A 23012-nucleotide genomic window follows, 5' to 3' on the forward strand; every position below is an offset into this window, starting at 1 on the left:
CCTGTGCCTCTAACAGGACGGGATCCAAGGCGGCCCCAAACAATTTAGTGCCATTGGGGGGAGGGGGAATTTCCATTTATGCTTGGTATCTGCCTGTCAATGGCGAAGCCATAGTAGATGGCAGGCTATAACCTGAGAAGCTATGGCTCTGGAAGAGAATTTAACTGCATTCAGAGTTGCATCATCAGAAAATTCTGTAGCCGTCACTAGTTTGGCAATGTCCTGTTGCGCCCTGATGTTTGAGGCAGGGATGGATTCCTGCAGATTGTGTTACCACTGTAGGGAGGTTTGGGTGAAAAATGATGCAGCTGTATCTATCTTAATGGCCCAGGCATCTGCCTAGTGCACCCTACAGTGCTAGTTCTGCTCCCTTATCCTCCTGTCTTAATTCATCTTCCACCTCACTGGGGGCACAGAAGAAGCTGCTAGGGCCACCACTGGTTCATCAACTTCTGGTTGCTGAAGCGCCCCTGCCAGGTCAGGAGCTAAATTATAAAACTTCCTATCATAACCAATAGGACTGGAATAGGTGCTTGTGGATGACCACTGTCATTGGACTATGTCCACAAACATCTTAGGAACTGGTATGACATCCGCCTCCATAATTGGTTCTGAAAAGATTAAGTCATCTGACTCCACTGGGTTCACTGCCGGATCTGGTGCGACTGAGGTATTGCCAAGGTGAGCTTATTTTTGGCCTTGAACAACAGCAACTTAAAAAGAAGAGATCGGAACAGTCCCGTGAAGGTGACTGGAGCAAGCCCCTTATCCTCTGATATGTCCTTGTCCAATTTACATCTTCTTCCAAAAGGGAAGACTCACTTTCTCTGGATGAAACTGGAGAATAAGACCCTTGTATCTCTGGGATGCCTCCCATGTGCTGCATGGGATGGAGAGGTATTTGAAATTCTGGATAACAACTGGTGCATGGCCTGCGGTGGACCTTGAAATTCAGGGAGATCTGCCCTATGATACACAGATTGAGGTTGTACCTGATATGGAAAGGTGCTTGCATTTGGGACCTCACCAGGCAGGTCTGTTGTACCCCAGTGGCTATGCCATGTTTAATTGTCTCTGACATCCAAAACCTCATTGATGGAGGCATTTCAGGAGGAAAGAATTTCTCTGGGTGGATTCCCACCGCAGTTGGAATGAATGCAGCTTCAGGTGCCAGCCTGGGTCTCTTGGTCTATTGATCCCATTGTTAACTGCAGAGGGATCATGGGATTAGGACCAGGTTTGCTGGTCACTGCAGTTACTGGACTGTGCTGAAGAGAAGGGTCAGCAGATCTAGCTGGTGACCAAAGATGAGACCTCAAGCTGTCAGCTCCCCTGTTGGAGGATGACAGGTGTAAGGATGGGGCCGAAAGGGGGTGGGAAGCAGATGTCACAGCAGCTGGGAAGGGCAGATATCTGTGTTTTTCGGCCTCCCACAGATTCTTCTCAAGTTGTTTTTTCAGCACTTTTTAGTATCTTTTTGTATCCTTCTTCTCCGCTTTAGATGGTTTCCTGAAAGGAGTCTTGTTTTTTGTTTTGGACATCGCCCCTCTGGGTGGTGCCCTGGCACTTTCACTGTAGCCCACAGATCCCCCTTCTTCCATTTCAGGCCTGCAAGCAGGTAAAAAACAGCTGTTGAGGCTGTGGTTGCCAACCACCTGGGAGTCTGCTCCAGAGTGTGAGCAGTGACTCATAATGCCTTTAATCAGAGCCAAATTACTGCTGCCTGTGGAGCAACTGAGAGGCAATTTAAATCTTCAGCCAGCTGTCTTTTTCAAAAAAAAAGAAGAAGAAGAAGTCCTCTGCAAGCAGGAAATACTTAGTTATTTCAACTCCTTGCTAGCTGATCTGTCAGGTTGCTGTGCTGTCCGAATGGGCCAGGCGTGTACTGTCAACTGTCCAAAATGGTGCCTGTTGTCAAAAAGGGCCCTGGCACCAATGTCAAGGCTCAAAATGGCATCTGTCAAAGTTCTGGTGCCCAGGCCTAACTGCTGTCACAAGAGTCAGCCACCAGCCGAATCGCATTAATGTGCTTCTTGCACAGATCATTCAAATTAACTACCTAGCCGAAGCCACAAAAGGATTTTTTTTACCTCAACTGTGCTTCGGCTGTCAAAAAGCCAGCTGTCTAAATACAGCCGGTCCATCCGAAAATGGCAGCCGACTGTGGCTCAAAAATGATCTTCTCAAACCTTGGACAGCTTGCCTTCAATGTTTGTTGGTTAAGCTTTCCAAAGCCTGCCTATTAGTGGAATTGAGCTCCAGATCTTCTCGCTGACTCTTCAAGGCAGGCTAAGCTGATCGAATATCGTCCGTTAAAAATGGCACTCGCTGCAATTAGCACCAGCTGTCAAAAAGGAGCTTTCAGTGGGATTGTGCTACCACACTTCTCTCCGAGACGAGTGGTGATTGATTCAGACCTCACCACTCAAAACAGTAAACAAGTCTATTCTGGAAACACCATGGCTAATTTTGTCACACGAAAACATCCATTCCAAAGAACTCCCGGTCAAGAAATACATCTAATCGAACAATAGCAAAAACTGGGGACAAGTGTCAAGGAGACGGGTCCACAGAACTTTGCTCAGCCTATCGAACAGCAAGATGGAAACATTACCGTGGCCTGGATTCCCGGAACAGCTCACTCGAGAAGATAGAAGAATTAATAGGCTTGACAATACATTCTGTGCTGATAGGAAATTGTCTGTTCTAAGTGATAGTGTGATTGGGTAAGCAGAGACTTTTACAGATACCCTTAAAGTAATAAAGGCAGACAGTTTCCAGGAACTAAACCAACTGCATGAATAAAAAAGAGAGGTAGCAATTCGGTAACAGAATTTAAGGGATACTTCCCAATAAATGTACTTGTTAAAATTAAAATTATGTACTCAACTAATTTAATAGTTTGAGGACTGAATAAAAATCTTTTTCATGATGGCTTAAGAAACAGAAGATATGTATAGCTCTGTAGTTGTGAACTACAATGCTTGCAAGATTTGTGTTCTGAACTGAAATTACCTGGTATTTTTCTGCAACAATGGCAAGTTTGTAGAGGTATTTGCAAATAATAATAATAATAATAGTGTCCACACTTCATCTCATAAGAGAGAATGAAAATGTATTAGATCAAATAAATGGGATGTTGCAAAAGTTGCTGAGAAATGAATTGATTCTACCTAAGAAAGAATATTAAAATGAAAGAAGCCCAAGAGAGTGACAATTATAAAAAAAACATAGAGATCCTGTTCTGTGCCACTTGAATTCAGCAATAGTTTGAATCCTTCAGAGGGAAAAAAAAGAGCATCAGCCTTCATAGAAAGAAAAGAGGCACTGTTGAACAGAAGACACAAAGTGGTTTCCTAAAGGCAGAAATGCCACTGCAAGAGGACTTAGAAAAAATAACCATGTTACTGGTTAACTCATTATTATAAACAGAAATAAAGGTGTGATAATCAAAGTGATGATTCACTAAATGTATTGTTTGTCAGGAATATAGATTATAAATGGGACAAGAAAAATTCCAAGACTTATCATGTCCACTGACAATTATCCCTTTTTGTTAGTACTCACAACTTAGTGTCTCAGATGGTACTTTACATCCATTGTTATTACTATGATAGAGTAGAATAGGAAGAGAAAGACAAGTACTATAGAGATGCTGGCTTGCAAGGGTTATAGACAAGTGGGCGTGCATTTCTGATATTTGGAGTGAGTTATTATGTATGAATCATTAAAGGGCACAAGATAGTTTGCAATTCACAAGATTGGTAAAATGTGTTCACTTTGTCTAGTCACAGAAGAGCTTTAAACTGAATCTGGTGTGTGTGTGTGTGTGTGTGTGTGTGTGTGTGTGTGTGTGTGTGTATGAGTGTGTGTGTGTGAGTGTGTGTGTGTGTGTAAGAGAGAGGGAGGGAGGGAGGGAGATTATTTATTTGGGGAATTCTAGGAGAGTAGACATCATCCATATCTCCGAGGAGTGCTATTCCAGAGGACAGGGGCCATGACAAAGATGGCATACTTCCTCCATCTGAAAAAATGACAAAAATGAAAACCACAAAGTAAATTCCTTTTATATAAATACCTAAATTCAATCTTGGGCACTATAGGATAAGGTGGGAATATGACTGTAAAAGGATCTAAGTAACTTAACTTGATTAACAAATCTATAAATAATATTGGCTCACAAACTGCATATTCTTCATTACTTACACAAAGATGAGATTACAAAAAATGCTCACATTTAAGTTTCCCCCCCAAACAATTCAAATAAAAAGAATGTAGATAGCTAACAGGAAACTGAAAAAACACAGCTCCTTAATTCTTGTTTTGGTGCGGTCTGAAAAGACCATGTGTTCCACCATATGTGATCTTGTGAAAAAACAGACCTAGGGGCCTGGGTTGAAGGTTAAGACTGACAGAAATAACATCAAAGAACAGTTATTTACTCTGAATGGTTTTCAACTTCCTAAGCCAGATAAGCTGTATCAAAAGTACTGATTAAGAACTAAAAATACCGCCTAAATCTATATGTACCGTGTTTCTCATATAATAAGGCCGGGTCTTATTTTTTTTTGAGCCCCGAAAAAATAGCTAGGCCATCTTTTCGGGGGTGACTTAATTCCCGCCCCCCTTGCATCTTTGGGCGGGCGGGCAGCGATGGCTTGGATGTTGACTTCGGCATTGGTGGGGCACTTCATATCGGGGTCAACGCAGGCAGCACCATATCCGGGTGTGCAACAAAAGTACTTCCTAACAGCAAGCCCCCCCACCATTCCCCCCCATTTTGCATGTTTTAATATAGGCCTTAATTTGGGGGGGGGGGCTTAATTTCATTTCATGCCTATAAAACATGCTGGGACTTCCTATTGGGGGAGGCCATATTGTTGGAGAAACGGGGTATTATTTTTTGAGAAATCCTTGAAAACTATTTTAAATGTTTGAAGTCAGGAAATGATGCCCTTAGCTTTAAAATGAAATAGAGAGATACAGAAAGATTACATGCAAGGGATCTAGAGCATGTCATTTCAAGTAATGTTAGAAAGCAGCTCCTGAAAATAAAAACAATATGACAATGACACCAATTACATCATGGGTGTCAAACTGGATTTCTTCGAGAGCCGGATCAGCATTATAGTTCTCTGCAGCAGGAGAGGCAAGGGGGCGGCGGTGGGCAGAACGGATGCCTCCTGCTGCATCCTTCCAGCTAAAACAGGGCACTGGGGGTCCACATGTAGCCCCTTCTGTGCCTCATTTTTGCCCTCCAGCATTCTGCCAGCTGAAAATGGGCTGCACAGCCAGTTTTTAGCCTGTTTTCATCCCATTTTTTGCCGTTTTTGTCCCAGTTTTTGTCCCATTTTCAGCTGGCAGAGTGCTGCAGGAGGCCATGGAGGGAGAAAATAAGGTGCCAGTGGGGTTACACTTGGCCCATTTTAGCCACTAGAGACACCGTGGGCCAGTCCTTTGATATTTCCAGGCCGGCCCAACAGACCTTGAGTTTGACACTCCTGAATTACATAAAATATTAATGGTTGGCTTTGGATGCAAGTTAAATAACCATTTGTTGGGGGTGCTTGAGTTTGAATTCCCACACTGAGCAGTAGATTGAACTGGATGTCTCTTTCAACTCCATGACTCTATTAACTTCATTCTTATTCCTAGCAATATGTTCTTCCATTATTAGTCATATATTCAACACAGAACCAATAGATCTACAACAAATAATTCAGCTACCTTTTTAGTTGGTATTAGAGTTGGATATCAAATTACTTTTTTCTCTGCTTTTTTGCCAATGTTTCTTTTCCTTTTCTTTTCTCTTTTCCCTTCCTTCCTTCCTTTTTTTCCTGAAGTTTCATGTAAACAGAGCTAGGCTATCTATCTCTGAGTGTGCACTACTATTACTATTAACCTTCTCATCACTCCTTATCATCCATCCCCTCCCATTTGTGATTGTAGGACTGTAACTTTGTCGCTTGTATCCTTACGATTTATAGTGACCATTTCCTAGTATGATTTGATTGTACTCTATGACTATCATTAAGTATTGTATGTTATGATTCTTGATTCTTAATGAATGTATCTTTTCTTTTATGTATACTGAGAGTATTTACACCTTGTGTGTCCAATCACACTTGGCCAATAAAGTATTATATTATATTCAATTCTGAGCCCATATTACTTCAATGAACTTTACTATCATAGGTGAAGCAAAGAATATATTTTGTGGAAAGTATTAGAGTATTGAAGTATGAGAAGTATTAAGGTTTTAAAACAGTTGTTGAAATTTAGAAGCATATAAAGTTACACAGTGCTAAAAGTTAACTGCTTTATAGCAATAGAATGATTTCAAGCAATGTAGTCAGGATTCCAAGAACCACATAAAAAGATCTCTAACCTAAAGCAATCTTTAGATTTTGCTTGTTGTATTTTTTCCCCAAATGGCAGCCATATAGTAGACTACTTTTAAAACTTAGGACATTGTGAAATTTGCAATACCATAGAAAAGCCAAGCGTCCGAAGAAAAAAGGCATAAAATTCCCTACTATTTAAATTCAAATTAATAAATTATACAGTGACAAAAACTTACCTAAGAATAAATTCTCATTAATCATAACTAACTTGATATTAGGATATCAATTATAATTGTGATTCACTCAGGTTCTACCATAATATTATTTCTATCCTTAAAGTATCCAGTGTTTTTCTATGATTGTTCTTTATTTTCCAATTCACAGCAATTCTACAATTTGTACTAGTAACATTCTTCTCTAATATTCAGTAATATCTTCCTAAGCTGCTCGACTTTCTCACTAACATCAGTAAAAGATCATTGTCATAGTTGGGTCATATTCATGGAAAATATCATTGTCACCATTTGCAAACAATGAACAAAATCCCATGGCTAATATAATTAATTTTAAAACTGTAGTAGGCCCATCTTTTATATTTGAAACATATGGTTCCTAGAAAATTTTAAGCAACATTAGTCACTGTACATATACATTTACACCAAGAAAACTCCACAATTTCAGTGAAGCTTACTCCTAAATAAGATATTATCAGTTTCAGTCATAGTTAACTTCTTACTATATTATTTAGGATTTGCCCCATCACAGAATCACCCAAAAATATTCTACAATTGCCAAATGAGAGTATTAAGAATTTGTATTGTTTTTCTCTTTCACAAAATTTTGAGAGCATATAATTTAATTACATCAGAAATAATTATTCTTCTATGATATACTGACATTTCTTACTTTCAAAAGATAGCAAAATAATAAAGATTTATTTAGAAATTAAAACAAAACAAAACTACTTCTAATTAAATACTTCTTAAAATCTTTATCAACTTTTTGAAAAATCTATGCAAATTTAACTAAAATCACAAACATACAAAAAATATCAGACCATAACAAAATATAAGAGATTTGCAGAAATATAATGGTGCAGAATATTGGCAGACTAATAAAAAAAGTAATGGCAGAAGAAAAGAAGATTCAACAAATTGAATGAAGGTAGACAAATATAGGCCAAAGTTATTTCAATTTTTGAGTAAGTCATTTCTTATGTCATATTAACAAAATATCAGTAATCAAGATTTCAACACTATAGAAAATGGGCACAAGCATTCTACTAACACTGAAGCTTCCTCAAATCCAAATCAATATAATTGCTGAAAAGGCTAGGACTGGAACAGAAGTACTTCCAAATTAATTGGACCTATTTCAATCTAAATCTGTAATATTTGGGACTGGAATTATTAGGGAGTTTCATATGAAAGCCTTTAAATTATTGGTTTTATTATTTTGAAGCATGAAGACATTAAAGTCAGTTTTACGTAAATGAATTCTTAATCTGGCTACAGATTTTACTTTCTATGGAAAAACTTAATATTAATTGCAGGGACCTAGTAGATTTCAGTGGGTTAACTACTTATTTTGGAATTGTGAAAAACAAAATATCCACTTTTGATAATTAGTTTTATAACTGTGCATTCTAATGTGATAAGCCACAGATGTTTTAATCAAACTTTCCTTTTAGGCATCTCGGTTTATTTCAGGTTGGAATTAGGAGCTATGGAGAAAATGTTATCAAAGCATTTCTTGCTATGGTTCTTTTTTCTCCCTGAAGGAAAAAGTAGCTGAATATGCTAGTGAAAAGTCCTTAGGATCTGTTATTTTTTCAAAAGTCTATATTAACCTCACAGGTTTTCAATAAATAATGTCCTCTAAACAGACAATTAACTGATAATTTGCTTTGAAATGATTCTGCTAAGATCATGGGAAAGCCATTTCCAAAACAACACTGAATTTTTTCAATTTTTTCAACTTTAAACTGCCACACTCTACCAAACTAAAGTTCTAGTGATTAAATGTTCTTTTCTGAGATTCAGAATTAAAGTTAAGAAATTCAATGCACTGTGCTACAGAAAGTGATTGTTATGTAACCACTATTGACTTTTACATAGCTTATTCTATGTCTACAACAATTGTACTGACCAATCTCTTTATGCTGCATTACCTGTAAAGTCATGGAATCAATTATTAACCAATCCATTATCCTCCACTTAGAGACAAACAACCTACTCTCTAATAAACAATTTGGTTTTAGGAAAAAACTATCCTGTAATCTGTAACTCTTACACTGCAAAAACACATGGACTACAGTACAACTCGATCAAGGGAAAGTAATAGACACAATCTGCATAGACTTCTGTAAAGCCTTTGACTCAGTGGTACACGACAAACTACTACTCAAACTAAAATCCTATGGTATCTGCCTAACTGGATAGAAGCATTCCTGCATAACTGGATAGAAGCATTCCTGTCAAACAGACAACAAATGGTCAAAATTGGGAGCGTCTTATCAAATTCTGTACCTGTCAACAGTGGTGTCCCCCAAGGCAGTGTTCTAGGACCAATTCTCTTCATACTCTACATAAATGACCACTGTGATCATATTAAGAGCAACTGCGTTCTCTTCGCTGATGATGTAAAGCTATTCAACACCACAGACAATACTGCTACCTTTCAAAAAGACCTTGACTATGTATCAGAATGGTCAAACAAATGGCAACTTTAAATCTCAACAAATAAATGCTCTGTCTTACATATTGGCAAAAAAAAATCAGAAAATAAAATACAAGCTGAATAGTCAAGACCTTGTTGATGATCCAAACTGTCAAGGATCTCAGAATTCTCATTTCAAATGATCTAAGTGCTAGAGCCCACCGTAACTACATAGCCAAAAAAGCATTAAGAGTTGTTAACCTAATCCTACATAGCTTTATCTCTGGTAATATCACACTACTAACTACAGCATACAAAACATTTGCTAGACCAATAGTCGAATACAGCTCATCAGTCTGGAACCCACATTACGTATCCGATATTAATACTGTTGAGAAAGTCCAGAAATATTTCACAAGGAGAGTTCTACACTCCTCTACTTGTTGCAGAATACCTTATGCCACCAGGCTTGAAATTCTAGACCTAGAAAGCCTAGAACTACGCTGTCTTCGGTGTATAGTATATAAAATCATACATTGCAATGTCCTACCTGTCAATGAATACTTCAGCTTCAACCATAACAATACAATAGCACACAATAGATACAAACTCAAGGTTAACCGCACCAAATTTGATTAAAGGAAAAATGACTTCAGCAACAGAGTGGTCAATGTCTGGAACACGCTACCTGACTATGTGGTTTCTTCCCCAAACCCCAAAAACTTTAACCTTAGACTGTCTACTATTGACCTCACCCCTTTCCTAAGAGGTCTGTAGGGGGCATGCATAAGCGCACCAACGTGCCTACCGTCCCTGTTCTATTGTTTCTTTTATTTTTCTTATGTGTATCCATTTCATGTATTCATAACTATGTTTATTCTTATACCTATTATCTTGTAAGTGATTGACAAATCTATTAAAAGAAAAAAGAAAAGAAAACTGACATATCCAAATTGAATACAATAAAGAACATACAGTTCCCATAAAAAATGATTGTATATATGAACCTAAAGAGTAAGAGTGATGGAAACATGTCACTTTTAGAAGAAAACAACAACCAAGTACAAAGTCCCCACTATCTACCCTAGCTACTCCAATGAAGCCACTCTGGAACTAACAATAGCTTTCCTCCCACTGGAAGAAAATATGCAGACACTCATAAAAGAGCATTCATCAATAGTTTCTTAAAAAAGAGGTGTAAGCCAGCATTCCTGCAACAGGAAAAAAGTATCCCAGACTTAGTCAAGAAGAAAAGGTGAATGTTGGTGATAGGATATTCAATTCTTAAGGAAACAGAAACTATAGCCTGTAGACTGGGTAGTCAGTCTAGGGCAGGGGTGGGCAAACTACGGCCCGCGGGCCACATCCGGCCCGTTGGTCTGTCCAATGCGGCCCTCCCCTGAAAAAAAATCGCTGGGCATGACGTATTGCCCTGTGCCGCGTGGTCCCCAAAGCTGCAAAACAGTGCGGAGCGATCTAGGGGTAGGAAAGAAAAGAAATTTGCAAAGGCCTCGGCTGGGAGTTCAAATCACCTTCGAGTGCGACCTCTCCAAGGTGAGTCCCCGCCCGATCCCCCTTTTTTCCAGGGCTTCCAGGCTTAAACTTTGCAAAGGCAAAGCTTGCAGGCTGGAGCGTCTTCCCGCCGAGGAGCGGGAAGGGTTCCACCCGGCGGGCGGGGCAGGCTGCTTGGAGCCACCTAAAGCTAGGCCACTGCTGGTGGAGCCTTGCCCTGCCTTGGTGCCCTGTTTCCCGGCTCGGTGGTCCTGCTCGGGCGGCACTTTAAAAGCCTGCTCCCAGCACCTGAGCAACTTCCCGCTTCGTTTTAACTCGCGGGCGCTCGTGCCTGGCCCCGAGCCGCGCGCAGAGGGGAAGCCTGGCGGGCGGGCGGGCAGGCGGGCTGCTTGGAGGAGGCGACCCGGCGGCACTCCGGGCTTCCCTCCGCCCGTGCGGCTCGGGGCGAGCGCAGCGCCCGCGAGTTAAAGGAAGCCAAAGTTGCTGGGAAGTTGCTTGGGTTTCCGGGGCTTCCAGGCTTAAACTTTGCAAAGGCAAAGTTTGCAGGCTGGAGCGTCTTCCCGCCGAGGAGCGGGAAGGGTTCCGCCCGGCAGGTGGGGTGGGCTGCTCGGGCGGCGCGGCGCCCGCAAGTTAAAACGAAGCCAAAAGTTGCTGGGAAGTTGCTCAGATTTCGAGGGCTTCCAGGCTTAAACTTTGCTCGGGGGCACTTTAAAGCCTGCTCCCAGCACCCGAGCAACTTCCCAGCAACTTTCGGCTTCCTTTTAACTCGCGGGCGCTCGCGCCTGGCCCTAAGCCGCGTGGCGGAGGGGAAGCCCGGCGGGCGGGCGGGCGGACTGCTTGGAGGAGGCTCCGGGCTTCCCCTCCACCAGGCACGAGTGCCTGCAAGTTAAAAGGAAGCCGAAAGTTGCTGGGAAGTTGCTTGGGTTTCCGGGGCTTCCAGGCTTAAACTTTGCAAAGGCAAAGTTTGCAGGCTGGAGCGTCTTCCCGCCAAGCAGCAGGAAGGGTTCCGCCCAGCGGGTGGGCGGGCTGCTTAAACTTTGCTCGGGCGGCACTTTAAAACCCTGCTTCCAGCACCCAAGCAACTTCCCAGCAACTTTCAGCTTCCTTTTAACTCGTGGGCGCTGCGCCTGGCCCCGAGCCGCGCGGCAGAGGGAAGCCCGGTGGGCGGGCAGGCTGCTTGGTGGAGGCGACCGGCGGTGCTCCGGCAGCAGCAACAGGCAGTTTCGCCCGGGCTCCGCTCAGGTGTCCGGCTGGGGCTGTCAGGAGTTGCTACCGCCGGCGCAGCTCCGTGCGGCTCCAGTCCCGCGTTGCCTTGGGAAGGAAAAGGCAAAACCAGGAGCCGCTGAGCCTGAGCCTCCGGTGCCGCTGCTCCCGTTGCAAAGCACCGCCGCGGCTCTTCCTTTTTGCCTTTCCCTTCCCGAGGCAACGCGGACTGGAGCCGCGGAGCCATGCCGGCGGTAGCAACTCCTGACTCAGGGGGCCTCCGAGGGAGGGAGCCTCCGAGGGGGGGAAGGAGGAGAAGAGGGGGGAAGGGTGGGGGCGATTTCCAAAAATCTTGTGCTGACCCGGCCCGTCTGTCAAATTTTAAAAGTCAATGCGGCCCCGAGCCAAAAAGTTTGCCCACCCCTGGTCTAGGGAGATACAGAGTAAAAATCAAAGATGTAACTGAGTAGCTTACTGAAATAATCAACTCCATGGATTACTACCCCTTTCTTCTTCTACAAGAGAGGGGACCAATGACACAACAATGTGGGACCAATGACACAACAATGAATCTGAAAACAAGAACACAATAGCTAGGGAAGAAAATTAAAGAATTAGGAGAACAACTGGTGTTTTCAACTATATTTCCAACAAAAGGGCAACATTCAACGAGGCAGCACTAACTTAAAACTGGTATTATCAAAGGAACTTTGGCTTCATAGACCATGGTCTGCATTATCTGCATGAGGGGCTTTTGGCAAGGGATGGATTGCACCTCACAAGAACTAGAAAGAATATATTTGGAAAATGACTGGCTCATCATATCAAGAGCTTTAAACTAAAATTTAGGGGAAAGGGGGGGCAATCTTCATGACCTTTAGAACCTAATTCTAAGAAAAAATGACTAGAAACCAGTGATATGAAGAGGTAGGGAGTAAATAGAAAGAAGAAAGAAAAAAAACCATAATGAAGTAGAAAGTGATGTGAAGGAAAGAAATCCCAGTCACAAAGTAGGAGATATAAGAAACATACCCGACACATAAAGGATTCAAATGCATTTGTACTAATGCTCAATGTTTAGGGAACAACAGGGTGAACCTGAAGTATTAGTACTCAGAGGTAAATATTATATAGATGCCATTACTGAAACTTGGTGGAATAAAACTCATGGCTGGAATGTACTGATAGAAGGATACAAACTATTCAAAATAAATAGACCTAAAAGGAGGCGGGGTTATAAAAGATCACTACCTCTCTACAGAAATGCACAAAACCAAGAAACCTCCTCGAATCCATATGGCTCAAAATAAAAGGAAAAAAAAAAGAATGACTTTGCTATAAGTGTATACTACAGGCCTTCCAATCAAGGAGAAATAAACTCTTGGCTAATCAACAAATATTTGTAGAATAGAACAGAACGGAACAGAATAGAATAAATAGAATTGGAAAGGACCTTGGAGATCTTCTAGTCCAACTCCCTGCTTAGGCAGGAAACACCACTTCAGACACCACTTCAGACAAATGGTTAAAAACTTCCAGTGTACAACTTCTGGAGGCAAGTTGTTCCACAGATTATTTTAACTTTCAGGAAATTTCTCCTTAGTTCTAAGTTGTTTCTCTCCTTGATTAGTTTCTACCCATTGCTTCTCATCCTGCCTTCAGGTGCTCTGAAGAACAACTTGACTCCCTCTTTGCGGCAGCCTAAGATATTGGAACGCTGCTATCATGTCACCTTCTTTTCATCAAACTAGACAATACCTGTTCTTTATGTGTTTTAGCCTCCAGTTCTCTAATCATAGGAAACATACCACAGTATTAATTGGGAGACACCTCTGCAGCAAGTCAGAGTTTGAACAAATTCCTAACCAACTTAGCTGACAAAAAGTAAAGGAGAGAACTAGAGGAAAAGCTATACTGCATTTAATACTTAATAATACAAAAGAAGTGATAGAGAAAGTTGAAGTCTCTGGAACCTTGTGCAAGAGTGACCACATCATATTGGAATTCAGGCAAGAATATAAGGCAAACACAAGCAATATCATATAATCCAACAGTGTTTGGATTATAAAGTTTAAACTTTAAAAGTTCTAATTAACAAACTCAGAGAGAGCCAAAAAAAATTCATAGATGAAAATCCTAAAGGGGAGAACAACTCAAGAAGCTTCGGAAACTCTGAAAAATATGATAATTGAAGTCTAGTCTTGCACAATGTCACTGAAAAAGAAAAACAAGAAATCTAAAAAGAAACTAACATAGTTGCACAAAGATCTCTCTAATAAACTGAAAGACAAAAAGAATAAGTACAAAAAATTGAAAGAGACACACATAATTAAGGCAGGATATCAGCAGATAGCCCAAATCTGCAAAGACGAAGACTAGAAAGCAAAGGCTCAGAATGAAGAAAGATTTGCAACAAAAGTCAAAGATAATTTAAAAAAAGTTTCTTTCAACATATAAATAACAAGAAAAAAGTGAAGGAAACAGTCAATCTACTAAATAGAGAAGATGGCAAGGAAGTAACAGGCAGTAGAGAGAAAGCAGAGCTGCTTAATTCAGTCTTAACACAAAAAGAAATTATAGCCCAACCTACTAAAACATAACTGTAAAAGATAGACTAGGAATAAAGATTAAAATAATAAAGAAAATGGGAAGAGAACATCTGTCTGATCTTGATGAATATAAATCATTGGGATCTGATAGATTACATCCCCGAGTTAAGAGCTGGTAGATGTTATTTCAGAACCATTGTACCATATCTTTCAAAAATCCTGGAGCATCGGGGAATTACCTGACGACTGGAAAACAGCTGATGTTATTCCCATCTTCAATAAAGTTTGGGGGGGGGGGGGGAACAGAACCAGGAATTTACAGATCAACAAGCCTAACATCAATACTTGGGAAGATACTGGAAAAGATAATAATAAAGATCCATGGACATCTAGAGACAAATAAAGCTATAATTAGAAGCCAGCATGGATTTGTTAAAAACAGATCATGTTAAACCAATCTTATTTCATTCTTTGACAGTGATTAAATTAGTAGACCAGTGAAATGCTGTGGACATAATATACTTAGACTTCGGTAAGGCATTTGACAAAGTAGATCACAACCTATTACTTAGTAAGCTGGAAAAACGTGGGGTAGACAGTATCACCACCGGATGGATTTGTAACTGTACAAACTGTATTCAGCAAGTAGTCCTTAATGGTGCTATAGCTACATGAAGGGAAGTAAGCAGTACTACAAGATTCCATCTTAGGCCCATCATTCTTCAATATCTTCATAAATGATAAATGTTGGCCCTCTGCAACAATGTGAAATTTAATGTGGAGAAAAGCAAAGTTTTACACCTAGGCAGGAAAAACCAAAGGCACAACAGCAGATTAGGCGAAACCTGGCTCAGAAACAGTAACTGTGAGAGGGACTTTTGAGTAATAGAGGACAATCAGTTAAACATGAGCCAGCAGGGGAAGCAGCCAAAAAAGGTAATATAGTTCTTGGTTGTATAAACAGAGAGATAGAATCAAAATCACGTCAAGTATTAGTACCGCTTTATAAATCCACATCTAAAATATTGCATCCAGTTTTGGTCACCACATTACAAAAAAGATGAGACTTTGGAAAAAGAGCAAAGATGAACAACTAAGATGATTGGGTATGGCTAATCTAGAAAAAAGAAGGATTGGGATGACATGATTGCAGTATTCCAGTGTTTGAACGGCTGCAACAAAGAATAGGGTGTCAACATTTCCCAAAGTACCTAAAGGCAAGACAAGAAGTAATGGATGGAAACTAATCAAGAAAAGAAGCATCCTGGAATTAAGGAGAAACTTCCCAACAGTGAGGACAATTAACCAGTGGAACAGCTTGCCTTCAGAAGTTGTAGGTGCTTCATCACTGGAGGTTTTTAAGAAAAGACTGGACAGCCACCTTTCTGAAATGGTATAGGATCTTCTGCTTGAGCAGGAATTGGATTAGAAGACCTACAACGTCCCTTCCAGTTCTATTCTGATTGATACTTTAGAACATGGCAAAAACTACTAAAAACTACAAAAACTACTCTAGTATTATGAAGAATTTCCATTTATTTACAAAATTCTAATGTAAAATATTTCCAAGTATGTGAACTAATTTTATATTTACTGTCTAATCAAACATTCTGGATAAAATATCATCCAGAAAAATAATTTCTAAATGATGCTGTTATATGTACATATATTTACAAAATGTGAAAACTTGTTCTTTTCTTTAAAACAATTGTTTGGCTTTTGTCATATACACTGTGTAAATTAAAACTATAATTTCTACATTAGGGTTCTAGTTTTATATATACCTGCTTTCAAGTAAGCGTTACAGAATTCAAAGTGACTTTTAAAGTAATATAATTTTTTGCTGCTAAATTAAGGTCATTATCTTTCTAATGTGTCTATTTTAAACATATATTCACATTTTAGGTCTCAAAAGTTTTGGAAAAGCAAGATGCATTTTTCACTGATGTTCTAGGATTCCTATTTAATTCTATACAAATTAACAGGGGGGTTGACTAGAAGACCTCCAGCCCTATGATTCTGGGTCAAAATGTTGATCCACATATGAAATAGTTCTTGTTCTTAGCACTCAACAACTGTTTAAATATGAAGTTGCTCTGAGCATTTCTTTGAAGTATTCCAAGTTTACAACAGCTGTATTTGGAACAGGAATTGCTCAGTTGCAACCTTGATAGACTTAAAATACTCATCAACTCATTTCTCATTTGAAACAGCAGTTTTGACCCCCAAATAGGACATTTTGTGCATAAAACAGTTCAAATCCAATCTTTTGCACATCCTATTTTCTTTACACTGTTTTTAAGCATTTTTATACATCAGTGTAAATTAACAAACCTTTTATAATTATAAGTGCTGGAAGTACTATGAAAGTTGTTAATTAAGTAGTATTTCATAAAATACAGAAGAAAAATAGATCCTAATCTGGGAAAATTAACTGCATCTGAATCCCAGTGAATTTCTATTGATTAGAAAACTTAACAAATTAACATGGTTGTTATTAGAACATTTCTATGAAAATAGTGGAATAAGCAATGCTTAGCATACTTTAAGTGACAAAGTAGTTACTATAAGTAACTACTTATATTTTTTAAAATATAAAATGTTGCAAAAGGTAGTATATTAGTATATATTAGTATAAATCATGACCTGGCCAGGCAGATGCTCTTTTATATCCTAATCAGACATAGACTACTGTACTAAACTTTGGTAAAAGAATTACCAAATATATTACATAAATATAAGATTAATATGTTCTTTGACTGAGATATCAAAATTATTAAATTTTTCAATATTTCACATTTTTTTCGTGTTTTAAGGAGCAAAAGAAGTAGATACATAATTAATGATCAAGGCTGAGAATTCAGAAAACCAGATTGAAATATTAACTATAATACACATTGCACTGAGAAATTTCAAACTACAGCAATGATTATCATCAGCAAAACTGCACATAGCATTTAGCAATGTGATTCAGAGCAATTAATCTCTCTGGCCCTCAGTTTTTTTTATTCCTTAAAATAGAATACAGATGCAGCTTTCAGTCTGAAAAACTAATCTGTGTGTGTATGTGAGTTGGTGAGTGTGAGTGACAGAGGGGGGGGGGAGGGGGAGAGAGAGAAAAAAACTTTTATACTCAGCCACAAAATCTTTGAAGATTTCATTGCAATAGTTTCCAATAATATAAAATTGTGAAGATGCATGTTCAGTTCTTAAAAACACCATCATCCAAGGATGATGGTGAGAAATTCTACAATAAAAACTTCAGTCATTTTGCTGAGCATGGTTTTGCCTCCTTTTGCTTTTTGATATTATAGGCATAATATTAATAAAAACTTTAAAATATTCAGAATATTAATACTTGTAAAATATATAGAGCAATTTAACTGGGGACCTGCCCTCCCCAATAAAAAACCTCTCCTATGAAAAGCTATACTGATAAAAGATCAAATAATTCAACAATATGCATTGGTATTTGTAAACATAATGCACTGGTATATGTAAACATAACCAGAAATGAAAGTGCTTGGTATGCGTATCTGAAAAAAAAAATCCCATTTCCCCTAAACAAGATCCTAATAGCTTTTATTAGCTGCAGATAATTTCTAAGAATTGCTTAAATAGGATTCATTCTCTATTTATTTATTTAGTAAATTTATATGGCCATTCATCTCATGAATATGACTGGGAGGATAACAGTCTGCTGTCTTTTTTATTATCAGCAGATTATCATAATCTATTGAAAATCTGATGGTACACTGTTACACTAAAGTAACAATTCTAAAGAAGAATAGGAGATGTCCCATTATTTGCAAGCCAAGTTACGCAGGGCTGCTGTTTATTTACTTATGAACACAACAGATATTAACAATTGGGATATGACTTTAATATAGTCAAGAATGTTTCCATTAACATCTTATATTTTAAACTTTGAAAAGATTTAGGTTATCAGAATTTAGTGCTTAATAATGTGCACTTATAGAATTAATACATGCACTTACAGGATTCAGTTATGGGATTAATTTTAGACCCTTTGGTTAAATAAATGGGTCAATTTTAAAATTTCAGAAACAATAAAGAAGAGTTTCTTTGGTAAAAAAATAAAAATAAAACTAAGCCCAATCTCAAGAAGTACAACTGAATTGTAACATTTTTAAAAGCTGATACAACCTTACTAAAAGAAATTATACACAAGATCATTAAAAACGAGAAAATGGTAAAGCAAGTCATCTTAATGTCTCACCATAAGAATATAAATGAAAACCTCTTTTTTCTTGTGAAAGTTCGTAATTTTAAAAAATTACACAATATAATACACTATTGTGTTTCAATATACAAAAGAAAGACTCGTGTATATTGAATATAAGTCCCTAGCTCCTGGTATGACAGGGAATGTACTGATTTCTTTTGCATGCTTACTTTTCATGGGTCTTTCGTGCATTTGCTGTAAAAGAGGCAACAAATTCTTTCTTACTAAAAGTTAAATCTGAAATGCACTTAAATCTGAATCCAGACTTCATACTGTAAAAACCAAAAATCTAAATCCAAAATTCTAATGGGATTTCAATAAAGCTGAAGCAAAGATATCTTAATGAGCACTCAGCACAATTAAAAGCCTCTTAATACAATCATTATTCGGTAACTTTGCATAGCTTTAAAGAATAATTTCAAAGGAACCACATTGCAGAGTAGGTTCCATTTTTCATCAGAAGATTATATAAAGTTGGCTATTCTACCTCGTTGCTCTTGCTTTGTGAAAGAGCCAGGCTATCATTTGTCAGCTCCTCCTCATCAACACTATTTCTGCTAAGAGCTTTGTTTTTTTTCTTCTTGGATTCCCCATCGCTAGCAGCACTGCTATCTTCATCATCATTGGCTTCCTCTTCATTGTCATCCTCATCACTTCCACTCCCATCATCTTCATCATCCTCATTGTCACCATCACTTCCTTCTCTGCGCAGTGTGTTTTTCCCCTTCTTTTTTCCTGCAGTTGGGCGCCAATCATTGTCATCTTCACTGTCATAGTCATCTATATCATTTAGTTCTTCCATAGATACAAAATCTAAAAGAGGGCGATTTCTTCTCAGGTTCCACTTTTTTGGCTCATTTGTGTGCTCATCAACACCAGCATCTCCTTCATTGGGCTTCTCTCCCTCTTTTTCTTTCTCCTTTTTCTTTTTTCCCTTCTCTTCTGCTTCTCTATCTTCCTCTTCTTCATCCTCCTCTTCTTTTTTCTCAGTTTTAATAGTCCTTTTCTCTGTTACTGGCAGTTCTTCTCCACCTGAATTTTTAGGTTTTTCCTCTGGTTTTTTCCTTTCTTCATCTTCTTCTGCCAGCTCTTCCTCCAATATGTTTTCTTCTGATTCACTACAGGAACCTTCTCCGCTATCCTTTGATCCATCTTCACTGCCATGTCCACTGCCTTCAGAATCTGTTGAGCATATGAGAATTTAAAAAAGGAATTCCAAAATAAAATGTACTAAAAAGAAAAAAAGATTTTTTTAAAGAAAGATTGAGGCAATCTTCTTTGTCAAATTAAATATTATTTTCTTAGTAGCCAGTTATTTTTATCTGGGTAATTTTTTCCCCTTGAAATAGCATTTTTATAATAAAAATCTATGAAGATTGCATTTTTTCCTTCTAGAATAGTAAGAAGCTGTGTTTCTGTCCCATTTTATGACATGGGCTAATTTAGTTATACAGCTCAGCACCCAACTTGTTTTGTTTAATTCTGCTAGACTAACTGACTAACTGAATAAGTGATTTAAACAGATCAATAAACCATTTCATACAATAATTCTTTCTAAAACAATTACAATTCTTGAAATTATTAAAACAATCATATAAAACTTTTTCTACATTGTCATTTTACTATATAAAAATTATAGTGTAACTGCATTTAACTGTAAAAGAAATCTAATTTATTCAACATATACATTGAGTTTTCTCTAAAGATGCGATCAGGATCTTTTTGGATGAAGAGAAAGAAAAACATATAAAGCAAAATGTTAGAATTGATTTGGGTATACTTAAGCCACTACTCTAATCTTTGAAACTTTAATTGTTGTTTAATAATAAATAAGACACAATTGTGTTATCATGTTTTATAATTTATATAAAGAACATAACTCATAAACAGGTGTCTTAGCTATGGCTACTTGGGAATATTTTTGTTGAAAAAAACAATACTATTGTTATACTAATATACTAAAAGGATACAAATGTAACTAGATGTATATCTTTTATGCAGATATACAGAATAGATAAAATTATAAAAAAATACAAAAAGGTCTTGTGCAACATGCAACAAAAAAGCAACATAGAGAGTCATCTGAATGACTTCATTTTTCCAAAGGCCAGAGTATGACAGTACCGAAAGCTAAATAGCTTCAGGAACACTCACTTGAAAGACAACATGGAACTACAAGACGGTGGTCCACATCTATGCTCCATCTTTTTTTTAATAACTTCCTTTAAAAACCCTCTAGATTTTTCCTCATTCTAATATGCATATGCCATTATTCTTTGGAATAAAGCATTTTAACTAATGAATAAACAAAACAGAACATAACTGCTGGATTCAATAACACATTTTGATAATTACCAGTGTTCCATATTTAATTGGAATATGTATTATATTAGTATTATAATAATTAGTATTTTATATGAAACCTCATATACTCAATTGTTGACACATATGGCAAAATTTAGCAATATCTGGGAGAAAAATGGAGCCACATATCATTCTCAACCAACAAACAGTAGTAGAGCTTCTAAATGCTCCAAAATTCAAGGCAATATAGAGGAATCTTCTCCCTGATTTTCCAGCAGCAGAAAAGAAAGCCGAGGAACAGAAGTTGTAGAAGAGAAAGCCATCACAAGCACCAATTAACAAAAAGCAAATTGAGACAGGACAATTAGATAGCCAGCTTGAATGCTACTGAAAATATTAAATGTCTTGTTTTCATCTAATGTGAGTATAAACTGAGGAACTAAAACTATAACATTAAATAAGGTATAAATATATTTTCTAAGATAATATTCTTGTTAAAATGTAGGGGGAAAGTACACACACACATACACACACACATGCATGAGAATATATATCTATATGCATGCTCACAGATGTTTGCATTGTATTGACACTTTTTTGTGCATCAAAATAGCTGAAAAAATCTCAGCAGGTAGCAGACTTGGTTAGTGTTTGGATGAGAGTCCACTAGGAAAAATCAGGGCTGTATTCCTAACTCAACTCCTGATTTTTTTTAATTATTATAGAAAATAGTGGCAAACCTCTTTCATACAGTATTGCTGCCAAGGAGGTAATACAATATGTCCATAGAATCAGTAATGGAACTCAATTAGAAGGATATGTTATAATTGATGAATTTGATAAAAAAATAATTTTTTATGGTAACTTTTTTTTGCTAAAGTCAGTCCTGATTACTCATCATTACCAAATATTCTTGCTTTTTTGCAAATTAAAAAAGAATAATTTGGCATGTGAAGGAACCTTACAAACCTAAAATCTATGCATTATAACATATACAATGTTAGTATGCTAAATGAAAAATGTAGTACTATTATTTATGTAATAAATTTATATATTGGTTCTCAAAAGATTTCTGAAAAAAGGTAATTAAAATATGCAACTTTTTTGAGTGACTGATATTAATATTGACTCAGTAATAAGTAATGTCTATAATATTCACATGTTCACCAGGATAATTTAATTACCAAGTATCAGTAAAATATTTAATTTTATGTATACAGATGTATTACATATAGAATGGTACATGTTGTGGTTCCTCTCCTACCACATACCATTTTCTCCAGTGAGACAAAAAGTGACTCTGTAAGAGATTCACTCTCTTAACACAAAACTGGATTGCTGACTGGATTTTGACTGGATTGCTCGTTCAGATCACTATAGCTGGAAAAAGGAGTTTTAAAAAAAAATTAAAAAAAATATTTCCATATTTTTTAAAAGGAAAATTCCAATAGTTTGTTGAACTTATTTTAAAAACTTTGGAAGGGATATTTAACTCATTTAACTTCTAATTGGTTTGTACATTCTTATTTATTATGATATTTAGTTATTGTCTCAGAATTGTCTCAAGAGGAGTTATCAATTACTATAAATTCACTGTAATAAATACAATGGATTTATTGTTCTTGAGGCAAATTGAAATGTCAAAGTAAACCAGAATATGGGTGAGAAAAAGCATGGCAAAATCCTGGACTTCTTGGTTGAAGACCTAGTTAGTCTCCCAAGCCTGAGGATAGAGTGATTTTGATACCATCTTTATTTTGTCTTGTTTTATTTTGTATTTTACTTTTCTGGTTAGTTGTATGTTGGTTTTTGGTTGTAAGTTTTTGTACATTTAAGTACATTTTTGGGACTTGGGCAGCTTATTAATTAATTAACCAAACAAATAAACAAACAAACAAATAAATAACAACACCAAAATTATATTAATGTAAAAAGGTAATAAGGCACAGTGTTTCCTATATAAAAATGATAAGAAACAATTTTCATTCAGGACAAATTTCTAATTTAGATTGCCTGTCTAAAGTTGCATAAATTAGTCTGAAATACTGATATTATAATTAATCTCCTGTCAAGTCTCCAGTAAAATATAACTCAAGGCTTCACATCATGAACTGCAAGGAAGACTGTTGCAATATTACCGTATATACTCGAGTATAAGTCGACCCGAATATAAGCCGAGGCACCTAATTTTACACA

The 23012-nt window shown here is 37.5% G+C and overlaps 1 protein-coding gene across 7 annotated transcripts in view; it reads right to left on the minus strand.

The window, feature by feature from the left end:
- The window catches only part of PHF14 (PHD finger protein 14), a 142053-nt gene that overhangs the window by 111379 nt on the left and 7662 nt on the right, over window positions 1-23012 (minus strand). For all 7 annotated transcript variants that reach the window (XM_087946166.1, XM_087946164.1, XM_026677773.2 and 4 more), the window contains exon 3: window positions 19000-19694. In XM_087946166.1, the coding sequence (XP_087802292.1) occupies window positions 19000-19694 (695 nt within the window). The remainder of the gene's footprint in view (window positions 1-18999; window positions 19695-23012) is intronic.

Source organism: Notechis scutatus, chromosome Z (assembly GCF_049901735.1).
Source record: "Notechis scutatus isolate UNSWTSFEM ecotype Mainland chromosome Z, rNotScu1.2, whole genome shotgun sequence".
In the NCBI taxonomy this organism is placed as follows: domain Eukaryota; kingdom Metazoa; phylum Chordata; class Lepidosauria; order Squamata; family Elapidae; genus Notechis; species Notechis scutatus.